General features: G+C 35.3%; 1 protein-coding gene across 1 annotated transcript in view; it reads right to left on the reverse strand.

Annotated features, from left to right (window-relative positions):
- Nucleotides 1–13,685: 13,685 nt before the first annotated feature.
- LOC134654561 (head-specific guanylate cyclase) overlaps nt 13,686–21,643 on the reverse strand; it is a 78,942-nt gene continuing 70,984 nt past the window's right edge. Inside the window, exons 10-14 of the mRNA XM_063510022.1 lie at nt 20,678–20,844; nt 17,872–18,015; nt 17,219–17,373; nt 14,671–14,812; nt 13,686–13,887 (exon numbers count right to left, since the gene is read on the reverse strand). Of these exons, the coding sequence (XP_063366092.1) occupies nt 13,810–13,887; nt 14,671–14,812; nt 17,219–17,373; nt 17,872–18,015; nt 20,678–20,844 (686 nt within the window). The 3' untranslated portion in view covers nt 13,686–13,809. The remainder of the gene's footprint in view (nt 13,888–14,670; nt 14,813–17,218; nt 17,374–17,871; nt 18,016–20,677; nt 20,845–21,643) is intronic.

A 21,643-nucleotide genomic window follows, 5' to 3' on the forward strand; every position in this document is an offset into this window, starting at 1 on the left:
CTACGTTAATGTAACACATATTTTATGAACGGTATATATGAGTTCCCACGGCGGTTTTTCCTCTTTTTCATTGGCAAAGTGTTTAATAGCTGTAATATTTTTGCTTTTCATCAGCGATCGTATATTTCATGTTTTACGTCACCCTAGGCCCGTAAGTGGGATTTTCTCCCCGATACGCGAGGAGAAAATCTCACTTCCGGGCTAAGGCAAGACGTAAAACTTTTGACAAACCACGGGCGGTAATTCGTAAAGCCCCAGATCGCATATTTATGGCCCTCACTTTCGGTTCGGGCCACAAACACCTACGATCTGGAGCATTCACGAATTCTCCTCCCTAGGTATGTAATGTACTATATTTTATATTTTAAATTCTATTAAGTAATGACATGTAATGATTATGTACCTACCTACCCGATATTAACTTAAGTATTTTTATTATAAGAATTTAAAAACCGGCCAAGTGCGAGTCTCGCGCTCGAAGGTTTCCGTACCATTCCGTAATATCGAGCAAAAAATGGCAAAATAAGCACGTTTGTTGTATAGCCCCACTTGTTTGTTATTATATCCGCAACAGAAAAACATCATGTGTAAAAATTTCAACTGTACGGAACCCTAAAAAAGAAATGAAGCATGTTGACGCAACATTTAGGTTTATTACAGTATGTACTGTGGGTCGATATTAATCAAAAACCACGTCTCAATTTTGGGACCTCAATTCACATTCACAGGCACAATTTCATCAACTACAATATTACAAATAAAAAGTGGACACAGTAGATTCACACGTTCAAGACATTGAGAAGAAATACGATAGAGAAAGAAGTAGGTTGGTAGTACTTGAGTTATGTTATAACGTTCTATATCCCCTCTTAATCTAAATTAAAACTATGCTTTATTGAAATACTTACTGTATATAATCTTAAAAATGATTACGCAGCAAAATGTACCTATGGCAAAAACGCAACGCACCATGACCTCATGATTAACTGCGCTGGCGCTATCACTAGGTAAATATAAATACCTCCTAAATAAGTTATGACATGTTAACTTATAGAAAAAGAGGTGATCCATAAATCCGTGTTGCTCCGAAGAATGCAGTCACGTAAGAAAAACAGTGCCGTGGCCTTATTTAGAAACAAAATTTCAATATATATTAACTCACATTTATAGACGGGTCTATCGCGAAATTTATTTAAACTTTACCTTTATTTACCGATGTTAGCCGCGACCACGATCAGTGAAACCTGTGTCGAAACGTCGGTAAATAAAGGTAAGTAATTAAATAAATTTCGCGATAGACCCGTCTATACATGTGAGTTAATATGTGTTCAAAACGCGAATTCCAATATAATATCAATTCGATAGGAATATTGTGTCGCACTTGCACACATTTGGCTGGAGCTTTTATGAGCGAGCGTAAATGACTAATTCGTTTTTGATGTCATTTCATGCAAAAAGTTGGTATTCAGAATAAGGCCTTAAAATGGGTGAGAGCGATGGAGTGACAGCGTGCAGTGAACGCGACATACTGCCGTATTCGAACTTCAAGATATTCACAAGAGACGACACGTACTAGATCCATTCTAGATACGTTATAGTTTAGATTTCAAGTAGTTCTCTTTTGCAGCGCAATTCGGGCAACCAATGTCACTTTTACGATAGATCGTGTTAGATATCTATTAGATGTGAATTAGATCTCTAAGTAATATCTTGTGGAAATCGTTCAAGAGTATCTGCAGAATCGCAGAAATGTCAAATTTGACAGGTTAGATCTTAAAGATATCGTTATCGTAACTTGGCGATGTCTAATAGATGTCTATAACAGAATCTGAATCGGGACCATAGCGCTTATTTAATCACAGTTTTCAGGAAACGTTATTTTTTTAGTCAATACAGCATAGTAAAAAACAAGTTTATCAATCAATCAATCAAAATATTTATAAGGGTGCCTAGTTTGTTTTCTATAAAAGAACATCTTTTCAGAACATCCTCTTTTTTTTCTACTCTTTATTACACCTTTTTTTTTCTTAAAAATGTATCAGCGCAGCTCAGACGGAAAAGGGCTTGAATAATATATAATATATGTGACACTTGTACCCTTTTTCATCTTTGCTGCGGGAAACTAGTACCACTTTTCACTACAGCCACATGTCCGTAAGAGTAACAACAGTATTTCTTAAATGTCCAACCAGTCGTTCATCCAAACTTATTCGTCTTACCCAAGGGTCCTATTCGAAAAGAGTGCGCTAAAAATAAGTGAAACTTGTCTACTCCCCACAGCCTCGTAAATAGCTCGGTTTGTTTCAGATTAATCTATTTAGTTTTTCTTTTGAAACAAGTCGTAACTTTTGAAGTTTTGTTTAAGGGTTAAGGAGTGGAAAGGTTACTACAGTGAAGTTCAGACGGCATCTGCTGAATAACATGGACATAATTCCGTTACCAGTTACTAGCATACATTAAATACACTTACTTAGTGCGTACCGGTAATATTAGGACATGGTACTAACATTTGTTAGGCCTTAGTGTACAGTCTGCTTTCTTTACTAGAGTACCCCAAAATAAGGCCCACGCCACCATATGTACTCTATATTAGAAACTAGCACCCGCCCCGGCTTGGCACGGGTTATCAAATTATACATAAACCTTCCTCTTGAATTACTCTATCTATTAAAAAAAACCGCATCAAAATCCGTCGCGTAGTTTTAAAGATCTAAGCATACCTACATAGGAACAGACAGCGGGAAGCGACTTTGTTTTATACTATGTTGTGAAGTACCTATGTGGTAACATTGCAGTGGCTGTACAGTCGGTAAGTCTACCTACTAGAAACACAACACATTTTAACACAACTGGACTTACCTTATAATGTATACCTACAATCCCAATCTGACTTATCTGGAAGTCTCACCCTGTACAAATTAAAGTGTCAAAGTAAAGTGGCGGTCTAACATGAGTTGCGTTTTCGAGCGCGACTCCATACATCTAGCGCGACTTCAAGTATTGACTAGCGCGCGAGAACGCAAGTCATGTTAGACCGTCACAGCCTAAATAGCGGGACATCCAAAACAGCTTAGCACTAACGTTTCCCGACACACTTCAAGTATCATTACCCTAATTCTACTGAACGTCTAGTGCTCAATGTGAACCATTTTTGCGGCAGTAAACGAAACGACCGAGGCCTGCTTCCAGCCACATCCAGTAGAATTCGAATTCAATTCAAACTTGCTATAATTAATCCTATTACATAATGTCAAATCCCATTAGGAAGAGTGTAATTGTAAATGTTTTTATATTTAAGCAAAGGGATGGGAAAGTGCAGTCTTATATTAACAAAATAAAGATTTAAAAAAGTAAAAAGTTTTTTTTAATACCACGACGGCGAACTGCCACCTGTCCTGATGTTAAGAGGCCATCGTAGCCTATGATGGGTGCTTGCAACTCTAATGGAGTTACTTGCACCTTGCTGACCCTGACCCTGACCTTGCAAACAGCAATGAAATTACGGGGACTAAAACATTGTTCTAAGAAATTAGCATACATTCTTTTATTTTTTGCTTGATTCCATCTTGGATTGCATAACTTGGAGATATATTAAAATAAAAATCGAATAATCACTTGAGATTAGCTTTTACTCGTAGTCTTTGTATAACTTCAACTGTATGTAAACTTAAATTAAAATCACCCGTTACCCGTTACACAGGTTACACTGCCCACAGACAGATCCATTCTAAGCTTTTGTTGATAATAACTTTAGCAAAACATACGAGAATTGACCCGTTCACGGCTCATTTTACTTTCCGCCTCATTGGGTATACATAATAGTTATTTACGATACATGTGCTGAAAAGAGGAAATCCGAAACGAGTGGCGATAAATTAAAACACGATCGACGGGAGTGCTTTAAATCGACACGAGTTGCGAATTGCCTATACGCACGCGTATCGTACAACGTTTTACAGTACATATGCCCCTTTAAATATTTGACATAGCAACGAAAAGTGCTTATTTAAGCACTAGTGCGGGAAAGTAGCACCATATGTACTGTAATAGTTATTTTCGATACAAGTGCGAAAAAGAGGAAATTCGAAACGAGTGGCGATAAATTAAAACACGACCGAAGGGAGTGTTTTAAATCGACACGAGTTGCGAATTACCTATTCGCACGTGTATCGAACAACGTTTTACAGTACATATGGCACTTTAAAGTTTCGACATACGCACGAAAAGTGCTATTTTACGCACTAGTGCGGGAAAGTAGCCTCATATGTACTGTAAACGTATTTGCGTTCACACATTTAATAACTCTCTAAACGACATATAATATCGTAAAAGGGTATAAGCACTTTGAATTTATGGTGGAGCAAGTTTATTGCTTGTGGCTTATTGAATTTGCTGAATATAGGCTTATACTGCATGTATTACACCTTGATTAGTGTAATGCCTGAGTGGACGCTCGAAGCGGAGCGTTCGGCGGGGCGTGCAGCGTGGCGTCGGGCTCACAAGTGATTTGAGCAGCGTGTACTAAGGCCGCTCCTATACGCTTGCATTTGTTTAACATGCACGCCGCACGCTCCGCCTCGCTGCACGCCTCGTGTTATTGGAGCGTAATATATGGTATATCCTGTATTATATTTGTTAAAAGGGAAATTGACAATTCTTCAAGAATATAAATTATTAACCGAAATAAATGTCATACTTACACGAAGAAAAAGCCAGGGGAAGCCTTAAGCCCTTAGGGAATTGCATAATAATATGTGACGTTATCTATGAAAAGGGACCTTATTGTCGATGGCGCTTACGCCATTATTAACGATGCTCCGATATAAATACAATGCCGCGCGACGCTGTGCGGCTTAAGCGCCATCGACAATAAGGTCCCTTTTCATAGATAATGCCCCATATACTTCGAAAAATTCACCCCATGTCGCCGTGGCCCGGTGGCCGGGGAGCTTCTATTCGGCATCTGCCGCGATAGCAGAGGACGCTGGTTCAATTCCAGCCCTGGGCACTTGAGGCCTTGGTCACTTTTTCTTCGTATAGGTATGACATGTATTTCGGTTTACATCTCAATAGATTTTGTGTTAAAATAGGCTACATGACTAATTTTCATTTATGGTATCAATCGATCGGGTTTGTTTTTTGGATCAAATGTCTATATGGGACCCATTGCATTAAAGTAACACAAAAGTCAGAAACTGTAGTTAAAGGCCGACAGTCGCACTTCACTCGCGAAACGCTCTAAACAAAACGATAAGGGAACGTGACGTCAAGGTCTCTGAGAGCCCATCTTGTAGTATGGACAAAACAAGAAAATTGCGTTTTTGTCAGTAAAATATTGCGTTTATGTATATAGTTGCTATACAATATTTTTTTAGACGAAATGTAAGGAATCGAATGGTACCCTTACTTTTATCGTTTTTGGAAGTTAAAAAAAACTTAAGCTTGGAAACTTTCAGGTCCTGTATTTTTGTATTTTTTTAATATTTTATTTTAATATCCACATTATTGTGATAAATTGCTCGTTTGCTATTTTACTAGATTTTGTTATAAAATTCAACATGTGTCATCATCCCTATTGACTTGTGCTCAGGCAGAGTGTAGTGTGTTAAAGAGGTTACAAAGCGACCCCTGAAATTCAAACCATCAAAACTTTTAAGTGCATACCGATTTAAATTTTGTTCTTTACTTATTTAACATCTCCATAAATGTTTAATAACAGTTGCCCAATTTATCTCAAAGTTTAGGGGATTGATTCAAACCGGCCATGTTTACAAGCCTGCTCGTTAGGGTTTTTGAACGAGACAAGAGACGATGTTCCGATGGCACATATAATTTTGAAGAGTTATAGGACTCGGAGAACCAGTTTAATTTCGTATTCCAATTACATGAAGTTGTTATGGATATCAAGGTTGTAATTTCACTGGTTTCTTTGGCCATTTCGTCTCGCCAATGCTTTTCAAGCAAGAGAAATTCATGACAAGTATTAAATTAATAAATAAAAGAGTCGTTAACATGATATTCCTTTGCAGATTTGCTGTAGAAACTTTTTTTGTTCCGTGGTCGGTTGTATTAAACTTTAGGTATTAAACCTTATTTTTTCATGTTTTTGAAATGTTGTTACATTAATTACTTACCTTAATCATTAAGAGAACTTTTCAAAGAAATTAATATTTTAACTGTAGCTTCCCAATGCATACGAGTATATGATAGTATTATTTATGTTATTAAGAATCTAGACTGCTTCACTAAGAATTCTGATGTCCATAACTTTAACACTAGAAATAAAAATAAGCTTGCTAACAGAAAGTTTCGTGTCCGTAAAATACAAAAGTCATTCGTTGGGCAATGCATTCATTTTTATAACAAGTTACCTGAGGATGCTTTAAGATTACCCTTTCCAGCTCTTAAGAATTACTTAAAAAAGTAATTGATGTTGAAGGCTTATTACAGAGTCGATGACTACTTGACAGACAAACATGCATGGTCTAAACCAGAAACTAATAAAAACTAGTAGCAATTAAAAACATTGTATTATGTAAAGTGTCATTCAATAGAACTTGCTAATTATGTAAACAAAAGTTACTAGTAAATTGACATTTAGTGTCAATTTTAGTATGGCAGTTTGTTTACATAGTTAGCAAGTTCTATTGAATGACATTTTATAGAGTTATAGGTGACACAGCTCAGTTAAGAAAGCACATGTTGGTACTTAATTCATAAGAATCAATTAGATTTATATATGTTTTCCCATTTATTTTAATAACTTTATTTTCTTTTCCTTGTGTATGAATTTGATATGTTTTCTGAAAGAGCTACGTATTTGTATGATTCCATGTACATATGTATATATTTGTTAAATGTAATTTCTATTACACCTTATGTGTATAATTGCATGAATTCTATAGTAATTTAAATTGTATTTCTTTTTCCTTATTTTCTCGTAATGCATGTTAATTATAAGATATAATTTTTTTTTTTAAAGATGTGTCCCGCCGAGTTTGTTGCCGGTCCCATATTGGGATACCCTCCTCCAATTGAGGGGGGATTTAAATCTTCTCGGGGCAGAGGTGTAGGGTTGGAGCCGGTGTACCTAGCTTTATTTGACGTTCATAAGCGCATTGTAATTATGCCTACTTGAATAAACTATCTTTTATCTTTTTCTTTATGTTTAATAATTATTTATAATAGGTACTTAATTACAATAAAATACTTATATACCTACTACAATAAGAATTTACCTATATTATTTGAAAGAATATCCTAAAAGGCGATTCGCAAAAAATATTATGCATCTTTTAGTAAAATTATTAAAAAGTTCATAGGTACTTTTACAGGAATAGCAATAATATTACCTATTCAATTATGAAAATCAAAATTATAAAGAAAACTAAGTGTTTTACTTTATTGAATGCTTTTATTTATAGGTAGACAATTTAATATTTTTCGTGAAACAATTCGGTATTAGCCGAATCGTTCTCGACAAATAAAAAATATTCTTCCTGATTTATTGAAGTTGGCAAATGCGGGGGGAATACCCCAAGGATGCGTAATGAAACAACATTGTACGAAAGAAACATTTTATTTTTATAGTTTTGTCACTAATAGTGCATCGTTTCGACGGCAAGGAACTTATAAATGAACATTATAGCGTGATACAAAGAGCTTACATCGAAGTGACAGGCTCAATACACCCCTATGCTAACAGTTGTGACTATCATATACATTCAATAATTTATAGAAGGCCGTGGTCTTAGGCATTATTAAGAGACAACACTAAAATATGACATTTACAGCTTGGGGCGGAAAAGACCCCCCTAACGACACAATAGGTAACATTTGGGTTTTCGTTTGGTATCTAAAGGTTACCCAAGCATTGATAAATGTAATATACAAATTTAGATTTATTGAATGTAGTTAAAGTCTATATAAATTCTTTGGTAAGCATGGTGCTATGTGTCACATTAACTATTTTTGTAATTAATTTATTTTGTGGTACAATCAGAAATAGCTTACTTGCTCACATAAAGACGTATATATATATATATGCCGAACTTTACATCTAAATGTGAGTAGGGAGGTAAAGAAGTGCAATAGACTTCGACAATAGATTATGGCTTCACATCGCCTCGCCGCTGCGATGTGCGAGCGGGATATCGCTATGTACATGCATAGCGCTGTTTCGCTCACACACCGGGAGACGTATTTTTATTGTAATAACAAGTTATGAATTTGATCAGGATTTGTTATGGATAAGATCTGTCAGTGTCCAAAGTGACATTTCTTCAACCAGAAACCATGTTTTATTTGTCCCCGAAATGTCTGAAGCACACACACACACACAAACACATCATAATACCTATGTGTAAACAACAAATATACTTTCATAGCAGCAAACAAAATGTGACAGCAATTTCATACAGTTTTAGCCTAGTTGTGTTTACTATTCATGTTACCTAGGACACACTTAAATATTTCGAAGTAACATTTACTTTAGGTACTTATATATACATTTTAATATAACAAACTTATTAAGAAAAAAAATAAGCAGAGTGATGATATTACATTTCCTCACTTGAAAGGCAATCCTATTTCTATTTGATGTTGTGCACATACCTATTTTAAATTTCATAGCAAGGGCAACTATTTTAAAATTGTAGTATTTTGTATTAAGTAAAATACGATTTGAAGTAAGACTAAAAACAATATTGTGCACTACATGAAGCTGACGAATAGTCCAAGTGTTATATCACTAGACAGTCTAGACACCTAAAACTAAATTGCGGACCTTGTATCTTGAGATACCTTCATAATAACAATTTTACACTCGATACAGTACCCGTACCATGAGTCACTGACAGTGTCAAAACTGACATACACGCTAACTTCCACGTAACTTAAACTTTCATCTCGATCGCACTAATATGTGAGTACGAGCGAGATGCATAGAAAGTAAGTTACGTTCTCCACTGCGTTTGTCACTGCCACAGGTCGGCCTAAAACGCGTTGACAAAAAAAATGTTTATTACTGACAAAATGTTATTAAAACTTAAAACTACAATAATTTAACGAAAACAAAACATTCTCCTTTAGCATCACTACATAGTATAAAACAAAGTCGCTTCCCGCTGTCTGCCTGTCTGTATGTATGCTTAGATCTTTAAAACTACGCAACGGGTACTTGATGCGGTTTTTTTAAATAGATAGTGATTCAAGAGGAAGGCTTATGTATAATTTGTTAACCCGTGCGAAGCCGGAGCGGATCGCTAGTTGATACATAAGTAAACGCAAATATTTGTTTAAATTATCAGTAAAAAAACTTGACGACTTATTTTTGGACCAACCTGCATATTAAATGGAATTTATCAATACAGAAAGCGATCTAACTCATCGCTCTAAAGTTTAAAACTTTGACAAAGAAAGGTTGTGACATCCCTAGTGCGCAAAACGTTCAAGCTGATAAACAAGACAAAGTGCGGGTAGTTCGAAAAACTCGCGCGGTTAGAAGATGCTGATGTCAACTTTAGCCAGTCTTCTCCGAGACCACGGGGACAACGCCGTCCTCGAAACGTCGGATGGAAATCTTAAAACTTAGATACCTACGCGATTAAGTCCCGTTGTACAATTTAATAAAGAAAGGTTGATTGTTTTCTACAGAACTCGGTCAATTAATGGAAACATCTTGTTTTAATAAATTAGGTACCACAAAAACTTATTACAGTCAAAAATATTTACAACAAAACGTAACTCAAGTGCTTCTAGATTCGTAATGTATACATACTTCATTCAATATTTTTTTTTAGTTTTCATCCTTTTTCGGCTAAATATGTAAGCAAGTAGCCCATCATTTCATACATTTTATTGTCTATTATAATAGTTATTTATGTGTTTTACTTTTTCTTAGTGACTATACACGACTAGAATCTGGCCCTAAATAGTACAGAAAAGAATAAGTAAAACTAATTACTTATTCTGCAATATAATACTTAAGCTTAAAAAACAATTGAAAACAGCAATATTTCTAAGACCCTCTACGCTTACCTATATTAATGACTAGATGGAACCTAACCTAGGCGATATGTGCTTTAAACGCTTTAGACATAGCATATTGAAACTTATTCTAATAATAATAGGCCTTGTAATGCTAAATCACAACACTGCAAACATTTTAACACAGTTTTATCGGAATGTAACATTCAATGTTATTTACTAATACCGTAATATCAGTAAGTAAAAGTTAATAGTCAAGCTGTTGTTAAAGAGACAACAAACATAATGAAACGACTTATATAAAACCCTTTATTATAAACAAAGAAATAATTATGTACCCAACACTTGTCAAGATAAACCAACAAACAACTCACACATTAACTCATATTACACTAAAAATACATTTACACCCTTAAGCAGGAATGTAAAATTACCTACTTAAGAAAATTAAAGGACCCGATTACCTCTGAAACTTTGCCTCTGGTAACTTTGATGGAGTAGATTTCTTCATTTGAATATTACCATTCCAAAGTTAATGTACCTATTTAAAAGTTGTTTACGACAGGTCTGGTTTTTACATGAATAAAAATTAACCATATAAAATATCATTTACAGTACATATGGGGCTGCTTTTCCGCACTAGTGCGTAAAATACTTTTCGTGCGTATGTCGAAACTTTAAAGTGCCATATATACTGTAAAACGTTGTTCGATACACGTGCGAATAGGTAATTCGCAACTCGTGTCGATAACACTCCCTTCGGTCGTGTTTTAATTTATCGCCACTCGTTTCGAATTTCCTCTTTTTCGCACTTGTATCGAAAATAACTATAAAGATGTAGGTAATAAAGAATGGTAACTTTTTTACAATCAAGAATAGTTATTTACGATACAAGTGCGGAAAAGAGGAAATTCGAAACGAGTGGCGATAAATTAAAACACGACCGAAGAGAGTGTTTTAAATCGACACGAGTTGCGAATTACCTATTCGCACGTGTATCGTACAACGTTTTACAGTACATATGGCCCTTTAAACTTTTGACATACACACGAAAAGTGCTACTTTACGCACTAGTGCGGGAAAATAGGGCCATATGTACTGTAAAATATTTTAAAACGTACAGTAAGTTACAGGTTAAACAAAATAATTATAGTGGCCTATATTCTTGCAATAAATGAGCGATGTCAAAAGCAGAAATATTTTTTTCATTTTCCATTGGAATACTGTTGTAGATTGTTTAAAATATTTGTTTGTTTTTTATATTTAAATTCAACCTTACCTTTTTTGTATGTGAGTATTATTCAGAATTTTCTATAAGGCAATGTATTAAAAAGCATATGAAAATAGCTTAACGAACCAAACGAGATTTGTAAAAGCATTCGGTTTTTATATAACCTAGATGTGAGTATCAAAGTTTGCTGAAAGCATATTAACTACTTTAGAACGTACGCTTTTTCATACAAACCTACATATCTTATTGCTAATTCTAATTACTATATAAAATATTTATAAGATAAACAACAAAAATGTGATTCGTAATTATTTATCAACGAAATAAAATATGTACTTTCCTTGGTAAGAAACAAAGGAATATCTTCGATAACTGATTTCTTCACAAATGGTGTCAATAGTTAAAACGTCATGTAAATCCAGGTAGGTAATTAAACATAATATGACTAATTTGTATTTCCCTGTGAATGAAATTTCTAGATAAAACATCCAACAAAAACAGCTAATTAATATTAAATTTATATTAATTGTCGAATAGGTGTAAGCTTTCGAAATATTTATAATGTAACACTAACTTAACAGCTTTAATAAAATAATTTTGACATTCACCTTATTGAAGTTAAAAAAATCGTCATTTTATTTGTTTTTTGCAATCTAAATTCTTATTTATTGATTTCCCATTATCACCCAATATTAATAGGTATACATAATATACTTAAAAAAAAATGATTTTAGTCATACATGTATTTTATTTGCAAAAATAAAAATCGAGTTTATGTTTTTCAGATTTTTTTTAACATAAATTTTTATTTGAGTCCCCAATACCCATGTTTACTCCCGACTCTCCCGAGTTTCAAATAATTTATTTTATTCGGGATGCTACCTTACTGAGTTTACTTCACAAGATAAATGTCAAAATTATTATAATCCTATGCAATAATTATGCCTACGATGACTTGAATTAAAACTATGTAAGTCGTATTATCCCAGGTTCAATTTTATGTACAATTATAAATATATGAGATTGTAAAGCTTCACGTAGATCACTATATCTTGAAATACAATTATATTTTTACAGTTTGGTACTTTTATAAATACGTGTAGATTTTTTTTCCCGGTTACAGGCTTTAATAGCTATTAATTATAAAAAGAGAGTCTAAAAGAGTATTTCATTAAATTAGCCAGAAGTCTTGTGAAAAGCTTCATTATTTTTTTAAATTACATTTAACTTTTACTAAATAGTTTTTACGGCATCGTAAAAACCATTTTTATATAACAGGTACAACTTAGCGAATACCTACACTTACATTTTTTGTTCATTCAAAGAGTAGTGGATTTGTGACTTCATTAGTGAAATATTATTAAATTTTGAATAGAGCGACTGTAAAGTCTGCTCAAAATATAAATTTCAGTTTGCGCCACATCTTGTACTAAAATTTGTAGATTCGTATCCTAAGCTACGAATGTAATTTCCTTTAAAACCTATTAGGTACTGTGTAATTGGATCTTCGATAATCAGATTAAACCCTTTTCTGCACTGTAGTAACCATTTTTTTTAGATCCACCAACCATAACTAAGTTTTAACAAAAATCTTGTTTTATACTAAGCGAAGTCTTCAGATTTTGTATAAATCCACCGTACCTGCTCTTTATGCTAGTTTAAGTTCTATGTTTGTTGACCTACAATCGTAACTATATTCCCAGTCTACTTAACTGTATTATATTATCTAATACACAGACTTGCCAAGGCTAGACCAAAAATATCGATTGGCAATGTAACAAGCAGAAACTTCAACAAACTGACCAAAGGAAAATACTTATATCAAACTTTGGGGAATCGCAACATGAAACGTTTGATCCACAAATTTAAACATTTACACAGTTACTGTAGATACTCGTATTTACACTGTGGAGAATATTCGAGGAATCTTGCCTACTTAGTACAGACGGTTCTGTGTATTACAGACTATATAATTCTGCAGAAGATACGTACGCTCTTAAGACCAAAAGGAGCAGCTGCATCGCTAGGGGCTTAATTTTCCTAAGTTTTTTTTTCCGCTAAATATTTTTCTCCTAAGAAACCGACTATAAAAAACTTGTTCCCTATTGGTTAAGCGTCGCGTATGAGCTACAAAATTATTTAATCTGTGATGTAACGCGCCTTCTCATGCAAATTTCTTTTGATATAGGTTCCCTGAATACTGAAATTATATATTCTTTAGAGACCTATTGCATAAATTTAGCTTGAAAACATTTAGCCAATGTCAGTAACAATTTCGCGCTTGTTCCTCTTTATTATACAGTTATTTTATTTACAGGCAACGAAGTTCCAAACATACTATATAAATAATCTAGATTTGATTTGTTTCTGGCTGTTTGCGATGTTTTAAAAATGTACGCTGGATTTTAACAGTTCTTTATGTTTTTCGTATATCTAGATTGTTAAACCACAATTATCATAATTGAATACTTATTTGTCTGGCTAACAATATACACTGAATCCGCGTGTTTTTTCATAAGAATGAACGTGAAGGTACAGCAAAACACTTTGACTCCTAAATCCTATGCTTGTGTTAAATCAGTTTACCTCGACTAAGTAGGCTCTTCAGTGACGTCTGTCTTCTCTTGCCCAATCCCGAAATCTTTCAACGCATCTTCTATATGTTTGACCTGTCAAAGAAAACAAATTACTCAACTTACAAAGTTACAAAGAATGATTGGAACTTAGCAGCTCTTGGGAACGACCCGAGGTTTTTGGGAGAATTTCTGAGGTGATTTAGGTTCGGGACATTAACAGAACAATGGGTAAGGAAAACTTGGACAATTTAAATGGCGGTCTCAAAGTTTGACATCAACTTTGTTAAGCCACAGATTAAATATTTTAGCGGCGAAAATTAGCCGATAAAAAGTTAAAATATATCAAATGTATCAAATGTACAATTCACGCAGGGTAACTTAACAAAGTTTTGTACGTAACTGAATTTCGTAAATGGTTAATAAACGCTCAATTGTATTTATGTACAATTATTATTCATCAATAATTTTGAACATCCATTTTAAATGGAAGCTTTTGGGGTAAAACCTAATTGACCAAGCTTAATTTATAACTTAATTTGAGATCAAAGCCAAAATTGGGTAATTTTGTGGTCAGAATTTTCCACAGCAATTATTAAATTAATCTTATGAAAGTACACTAAATTGCCTTCTCACTTAGCAAAAAGCGATTTAGACATCGCTTTCTTTACTAAGTAATTTCTTAGTACAATCATCTCATACATAGGTACGATAAAAGATTACACTTTTGTAAACACTTTTGTAAAACCTAGCTCTTTATTGCTTAAATTGACACAAAGTTCAACATCTTAACAAACATATTGCCGGAACAAGAGTATCTTAACAAACATGTAGCAAGAAAATACAAAAAGGCAATCTAAAAGCGAAAAAGCAAGTTACCTGCGGCGCGGACGGGTCTGTTCCAGGGTGGTTGTACTTGTGTAGAAAATGACACGTTCCCGGTATGTCCTTGGGGAAAGAATTGGGGAGACACGAGCGCTCCCGGGGCTCCATCTCGAAGCCCGGAAATTTTATCAGCCACCTGCGAAAAGTTTCCTTGGAATTGATTCGCCCTTATGGTTTATCGTTTCGCTTTCAACTGCTTCTATATTCCTAACCGAATGCTTAGGCAAACCAGAGTAACTGTGAACTTGAGTTTCGTAAGTACATACACAATCAGAGAGTACCTACACTTATAGTGGTTGTAATTTTTATAGTGTCGGAATCGCTTGAGCTCTGTATGCGATTGTAATGGTATCTGGGCTATACATTGCTTTGATCGTATCGCCTCAAGTGATCCAGTAGGCATTATCTTCGATTACCTTAAGTTGTCACGAATCTCGAGGTCTACTTATACTAGGGATGATCACAGTCGAGGCAGAATGTTTGGTGAGTAGGAACTAATAACGAAGCCAGGTATGTTGAACTTAGATTGAACTTTTTGTTCGGCAGTGATACGCAATTTAGTTAAATGCGTGGGTTCTCTTTGTTGTCGTGGATCGTCTAGTATTATTGCTTTGGAAGCGTTGTGTTGGGAATTTGTGTCATGTGGATAGGTATGTTTTAATTCTAATCGTTCATATCAAACGGTGTCTCAGGCTTTGGGGTTTTATATGAAAAATAAACGTTTACCCAGTTTTTAGTTTTAGTCTACAACTTTTTTTTACTTATTTACTATACACAATTGCTCAAAGGTTAATAACTGGAATATATCCTTGAAAGGGATATGTTCGCCGTTGTACTTAATGATGTGTGTTTTTTTCTTGTTTTATGTTTATGTACAAAAAAGTGTTTTACTACTACTACTACCCCTTTATTTCCTACCTTAACCTTTTAACGGCCTAGATTATAAAACAATACACGATTCAAGCCTCATCGCCTCTTTAAAGTCCTAAAAATCTGTATGATGACCAAAAATGTAATGTTATACCCAGGATGGTCATTTTTTGCCGTATAATCTCTAAGAGAGCCCTGTAAAGGGTTAAATACACCCCGTCCCGCACACGGACATATATCCAAACGGCGAGAGCAATTAAATTAAACCATCAGAATCAAGAGACACTCTGTTTGAGGGATCCAGAGTGCACTCTGAGTATTTGCGGTGGGCTTCTCTCGTGTCGGACTGGGATGTTCATCTCGTTGCCTATAGAATGTTTGCCTCAAACATCGTGATAACTGGATAGAGTATTTAAGTATTTAATGTGCAGATGGTACCATAAATAAGTTTTTGGCAAAAATTAAATTTTTGGTAAAAGCTTTAATCGCTGAGTGTATTTTTCTTTTCACAGGCAACTAATAGGTACTCATCGAAAGAATTCTAAAAACGCCAAACACAATTACGATTCGTTGTTTCATCGCAGAGTTCCTATGGCCACCTCCTGTCTCCATCATCAGATCAACTCGATGGTACCATAATATTGCATTGTCACCCGACTTACATACTTATGTGTGCAAATTTTGAGCTTCATTGGAAGTCCGGAAGTGGGTCAAATTTAACTTGTAAGATTTGACCCGTACATAGTTACATATTTACGTACATTGCAAGTTAATAAAAAGCTTGTAAAAACAGGTAATCACTTATCAAACACAAGAAAAAGAGACAGACTTTCTTCGGTCTCAATGACGATGACGGTACAGCCATACCTCATACCTCCACCCTGCACTAGCGCCATGTTTTTGTTGTTACTCATTCTGTTTTTTTTATAATTTTACATTTTTGATAGTTAAACGTGATTGTGAACAGAAAAATAGAGTGATATAATTATATGTAGGTACTGACACTGACCCAAAGGACACTTGGAAGCTTGGAACGTACGTCTTGATATCTGTATGATGTTATTCATTTTGGTGTCATTCTGAATCCCTAACAACGTTTGTCCTAAAGTCACTTGCCCTAACTGGTTTGAAATATTAGGGAATGCATCGATAGGAGAATAGACTTTAGGGATTTAGATATAGATCCTATTCATTTATCATTTGCGCGTGCATTCCGCTCGTAAAGTTGTAATCGAGACAAAAAGCACTTTCAATTTCACGTCTTTTTATGAACTAAAATCAATCAGCAAATATATAACTCGAAGTTACACTGGTTCGCCTAAACATCGTGGGTGCTTAGAATAACAGGGTTGTTATCTATTTTACAAAACATTTTCTATTCGAAATGCGGTTGCGTTGTAGAAATATTAAAACTGGTGAATCGCGATACGGCCTCACAAGTTCCAATCTATCTCAGTATTGTCATAGAGTTAAGTTCATTGCCTCCAGGGGCCCGTTTCTTAAAAGCTTGTTACTTGTAATAGGTACAAGTGGAAGTCCAACAAAAGCTGTCAAAAAGTGACATCCGCTTGTATTACAAGTTACAAGCTTTTGAGAAACGGGCTCCAGGTACGCACAACGGAAGCCACAACTTATTATGGAATACTAAAGTCAGTCTAGCCTATATACTTACTTGTGAGTGGTCGGACTGACGTTAATCTTCAAAGGTTCGGAGCCGGACTCGAACTTATTGGCCAGGGTGACGTTGTGTCCGAAGAGGCAGTATTTGAGCATAGTGCGTCCCACCACGCCGGCTAATACAGTCCCGGTGTGGAGGCCTATGCGCATCTATTGACAAAAATAAAGTTAAACGTCAAAACACATTAAAAAATCCGACTGATAAGTACATCTCGCGTATAAAATAGTATCATGTATGTATGATCAATGATAATAATATTTAAAAATTAATCGAAGAAATATGTTATACCGTTTTTTTTTACTTAATTAAAAGCAAAAAAATCTCTTCAATTTGCTTTCTTATTTTAATTATCTCGCCGCAAAGGATGACTCACGTTAGACCGGGCCGTGTCCGAGCCGGAGCTTCGGGAGCTTCGTTTTCTATGGAAAGCGTCACGTGGTCAATCATAGAAATGTCATCTGTCATAGAAAAGTAAGCGCCGGAAGCTCTGGCCCGGTCTAACGTGAGTCATCCTTAACCCACATGTCTCGAATTGTTATATGCTATCGCATTATTCTAAGATCAAACGTATGGCATTGGTGATTGTTAATCAGAAGCTACTTTCAAAATAAAGGAATGAAACAGCATGAGTAATAATTCTCGCAAACCTTAATAGGATGCCCTTCGTGCGTGAAGTGCTGCGCGCACGTCTCCACCATGCGCATGGCCATCCACGCAATTTGCGGCGCGTGCGTGTCGATCTTCTTGTGCAGACCGCTCGCCACGCAGTACGCGTCGCCTATCGTCTCCACCTGGACAAAAAAAACCCAAAGAGGTTTAACCTTTCGTATGCTCCTGTCAAAATATTGCCATTTATATATCAATCATAATAAATACATGTTTAAGTTGAATAGGATATGGAGCAGATCTGCACCTAAGCATACCAAAAGTTGAGAACTTCTACCAATTGTGAGGACAAACGTTCAACAAAATAAAGTGTATCTGTTCTTGTACCTTTTGTAGACTAGCCCATGCGAGTCAAACGCGGGCGCCAAAACTATCTACTTCGGTTAGGTAAGTAGGTACCGTTCCTGGTATTCACACTGGGTCTCTATTGTTTCCAAAATAGTTTTAAGTCATAATGTATTGCTTGCCCGCATTTTCGTTAGTCATAATTTATTTGGTTCAGAAACACGTCACTTTTCAGGATTGCCATAAAACAAACCTAACCTAACCCATCTATAGGATAGCCCGACGAAAATCCTGAAAAGTTAAGGGTTTCAATTTTATGACTAATGATAATATGACAAACAATACATAATGACTTAAAACTTTATGGGAAACAAAGGGACACCATTCACACTTTATAATTTGTTAAAGTTTTGATCTTGTTATGATATGACCTTGAAGCTACAGATAGACTAGGAACAATTGTCTCACGACATGTGTCGCCAGCAACGTCGGGTGAAGTGCCGCGACGTCGCAACACGACTTAAAATAAAAAACGGCTCCTACATGTTAGTTTTCACTTTCACTATACGAAAGAGACGGTAGTTTAAACTAGTTAGAACTTGTCATCTATAGTATTGTATAGTGACAGTTTTAGTACAGTAGTTTTCTGAGACTTGTTCAATGGACAATAGGCTACATGACTAATTTTCATTTATGGTATCAATCGATCGGGTTTGTTTTTAGGATCAAATGTCAATATGGGACCCATTGCATTCAAGTAACACAAAAGTCAGACATTGTAGTCAAAGGGCGACAGTCGCACTTCGCTCGCGAAACGCCCTAAACAAAACGATAAGTGAACGTGACGTCAAGGTCTCTGAGTGAGAGCCCATCTTGTACTAATGGACAAAACAAGAAAATTGCGTTTTTGTCGGTGAAATAATGCGTTTATGTATATAGTTGCTATACAATATTTTTTTGGATGAAATGTAAGAAATCGAATGGTACCCTTACTTTTATCGTTTTTGGAAGTTAAAAAAACTTAAATTTTGTAACTTTCAGGCCCTGTATTTTTGTAAGTTTTCAATATTTTATTTTAATATCCACATTATTGTGATAAATTACTCGTTTGCTATCTATTTTACTAGATTTTGTTATAAAATTCAACATGTGTCATCATCCCTATTGAGTATTGAAAACCTATGTTTATCTATATAGCCCTCTATAACATTGTGCGATAAAAGCCAGCCTTAGCACTGCGGAACTCGACGAAGCGTGGAGTGCATATCCAAGCAATTTTCCGCCTCGTCGAAACATGCCAAAGCCGGCTGAAATATCTTACTTGTCTTAGCTCCGCTTGTTCGGGGCGTACGGACATGAAGTACAGAAGTCAAGAACACGCGAGAGAACTTCGGTTAAGTTAAGAAATAAAAATAAAGTCTTTTGTAAAGCGCCATGTTCTTATTTTAGAAGAGGTGCCGCTATTCTTTGTATTGCGGAAGACACAAAACGGTACACCTGAGGATATTATTGTGTTATTTTTGTTGAAATCCAAAAATGTTTTCCGGTTAATAGCTGTCACCAATGTATCCATCAATTCAAACGCTAAGATTGGATTTATTTATGGACGTAGTTTATCAAAGTTTCGAAACAGCAGTTTTCAATAAGGCTTTTATCGTATATTTGTGGAAAATTGACCGTCGTGTATAGAAACAGCCAGCATGTGCGCTCACTCGAGGGGGCCCGAAAGTCATACTTTTAGTTTTATCTTCTATCATCGTGACCGTCACTTTCTAAAAAGACACTCTCTTTCCTACGTAAGTAAGAAGAGACGCATGACATGACACGATTCACCATAGTCGTTTTGTTTACAAACATTATCAGTAGAACAACTAGAACAATTATCATGCTTGAGCGTTTATTGTGATATCGCACTTAACTTATAGCTGAGCGAAGATTGCTCAAACACCTTTTCCAAAAGACTGAGTTTTGGCAATCAATTATTTACAAATCACATACTCCAACGCTTTCTAACCCACGTCATACTGCCTAACAGCATCTTGCTTTCGTAAGTATTTCCGACAAAACAGATTCATCTCCAGGAGCATCTGGTGCTAGTTATTGTATAATAGCAGTTTATGAGACTGCAACATAACGCTTAATTAAGTACACTTAGTTACATTTCACTGCTTTATCTACACATATTAATAAGCTTTCCATAATATGTTCAGGAACCGCATGTTACTGATATCTACCAGAAATTCGAAATTTAAATGTGTAATTTTATTATTTCGCAAAAATAACATTTTCACAGATAAAAAAATGTAACAAAACAGTTTATATTTATGCTGGCGTGATTTGCGTTTTCTGAACGCATAATACATTATGATAGGAGTGTAGATAAAATAGTCATTATAAAATTTATTAGGAATGTAACTTTTATAACACCTAAGTATATAAAACCCTTTTTATGTGCATATAAATGATTATGATTATTTGCAGAAGTTAATATTTAAAAATGACCTTGTAAACGTCCAGCTCCTCACAGAAGACGTCAAACACGGTGTACAGGTCCTCCAGCATATCGATGACCATCATCGGCGTGGCCGTGGCGCAGATCGAGGTGAAGCCGACGATGTCGCTGAACAGCATCGTTACGTCATCGTGGCTCTTGGCTTCGATCTGTTCGCCTAGGGAAAAAAATATAATAATGTCATTAAAATACGAAAAATGGAGCGCAGCTAATTTAATCGAAATCGTTAGAGCCGTTCCCGAAATATATATAAATAAATAAATAAATATATATATTTATACAAGAATTGCTCGTAAAGGTATAAGATGTATCCGGATGTTTATAGTCAGCTAAATACTACCTAAGTAGGTGTACATTAAATTTTCGGGCGGGCGTAAACCAAAAACCCAAAGACAGCCGAATACCTACGCGTCCGCGACAAGTTGATCGGGTACAATAGTTTGGTAATTATTGTAAGTACCTATACTACTCATATAGGTACTAGGTATATACTCGTACGGTTTAATTTCCTTTGGAATCTATTAAAGCGCGCTGCGGCCCGGCGTCGCCCGGCCTACTTGATAACGAAACGTAAAACCACGAACACAAACACGAATCGAAATGTGAACACGACTAAAAGGTAGGTACCTACTCCAAAAACGAAACCCATTCAAAGCTTAACTAAACAGCTTCAAACTCTGTTCTTCGATGTCGGATAACATGTTAAGTAGTTCCGAATCACGTAGTGGGATTAACGGTAAGTAAGGTTAAGGGTCTATAAACCAAACTTTATTAATTGATGCAGCAATACAGCTTTTCTGTCATTAACACGAAACGTGTCATAACATTTATTATACAGAAGTTTAGCTCCCAGCTGGGAGTAACGTTTGCCTATCGCTCTTTTAGATAACAAACAACGTTAGTGCAAATAAGAAATTCATGACTCATGAGATGTTTTTTGCTGAAAATATTTTTAG

Source organism: Cydia amplana, chromosome 15, assembly GCF_948474715.1.
Source record: "Cydia amplana chromosome 15, ilCydAmpl1.1, whole genome shotgun sequence".
Taxonomy (NCBI): domain Eukaryota; kingdom Metazoa; phylum Arthropoda; class Insecta; order Lepidoptera; family Tortricidae; genus Cydia; species Cydia amplana.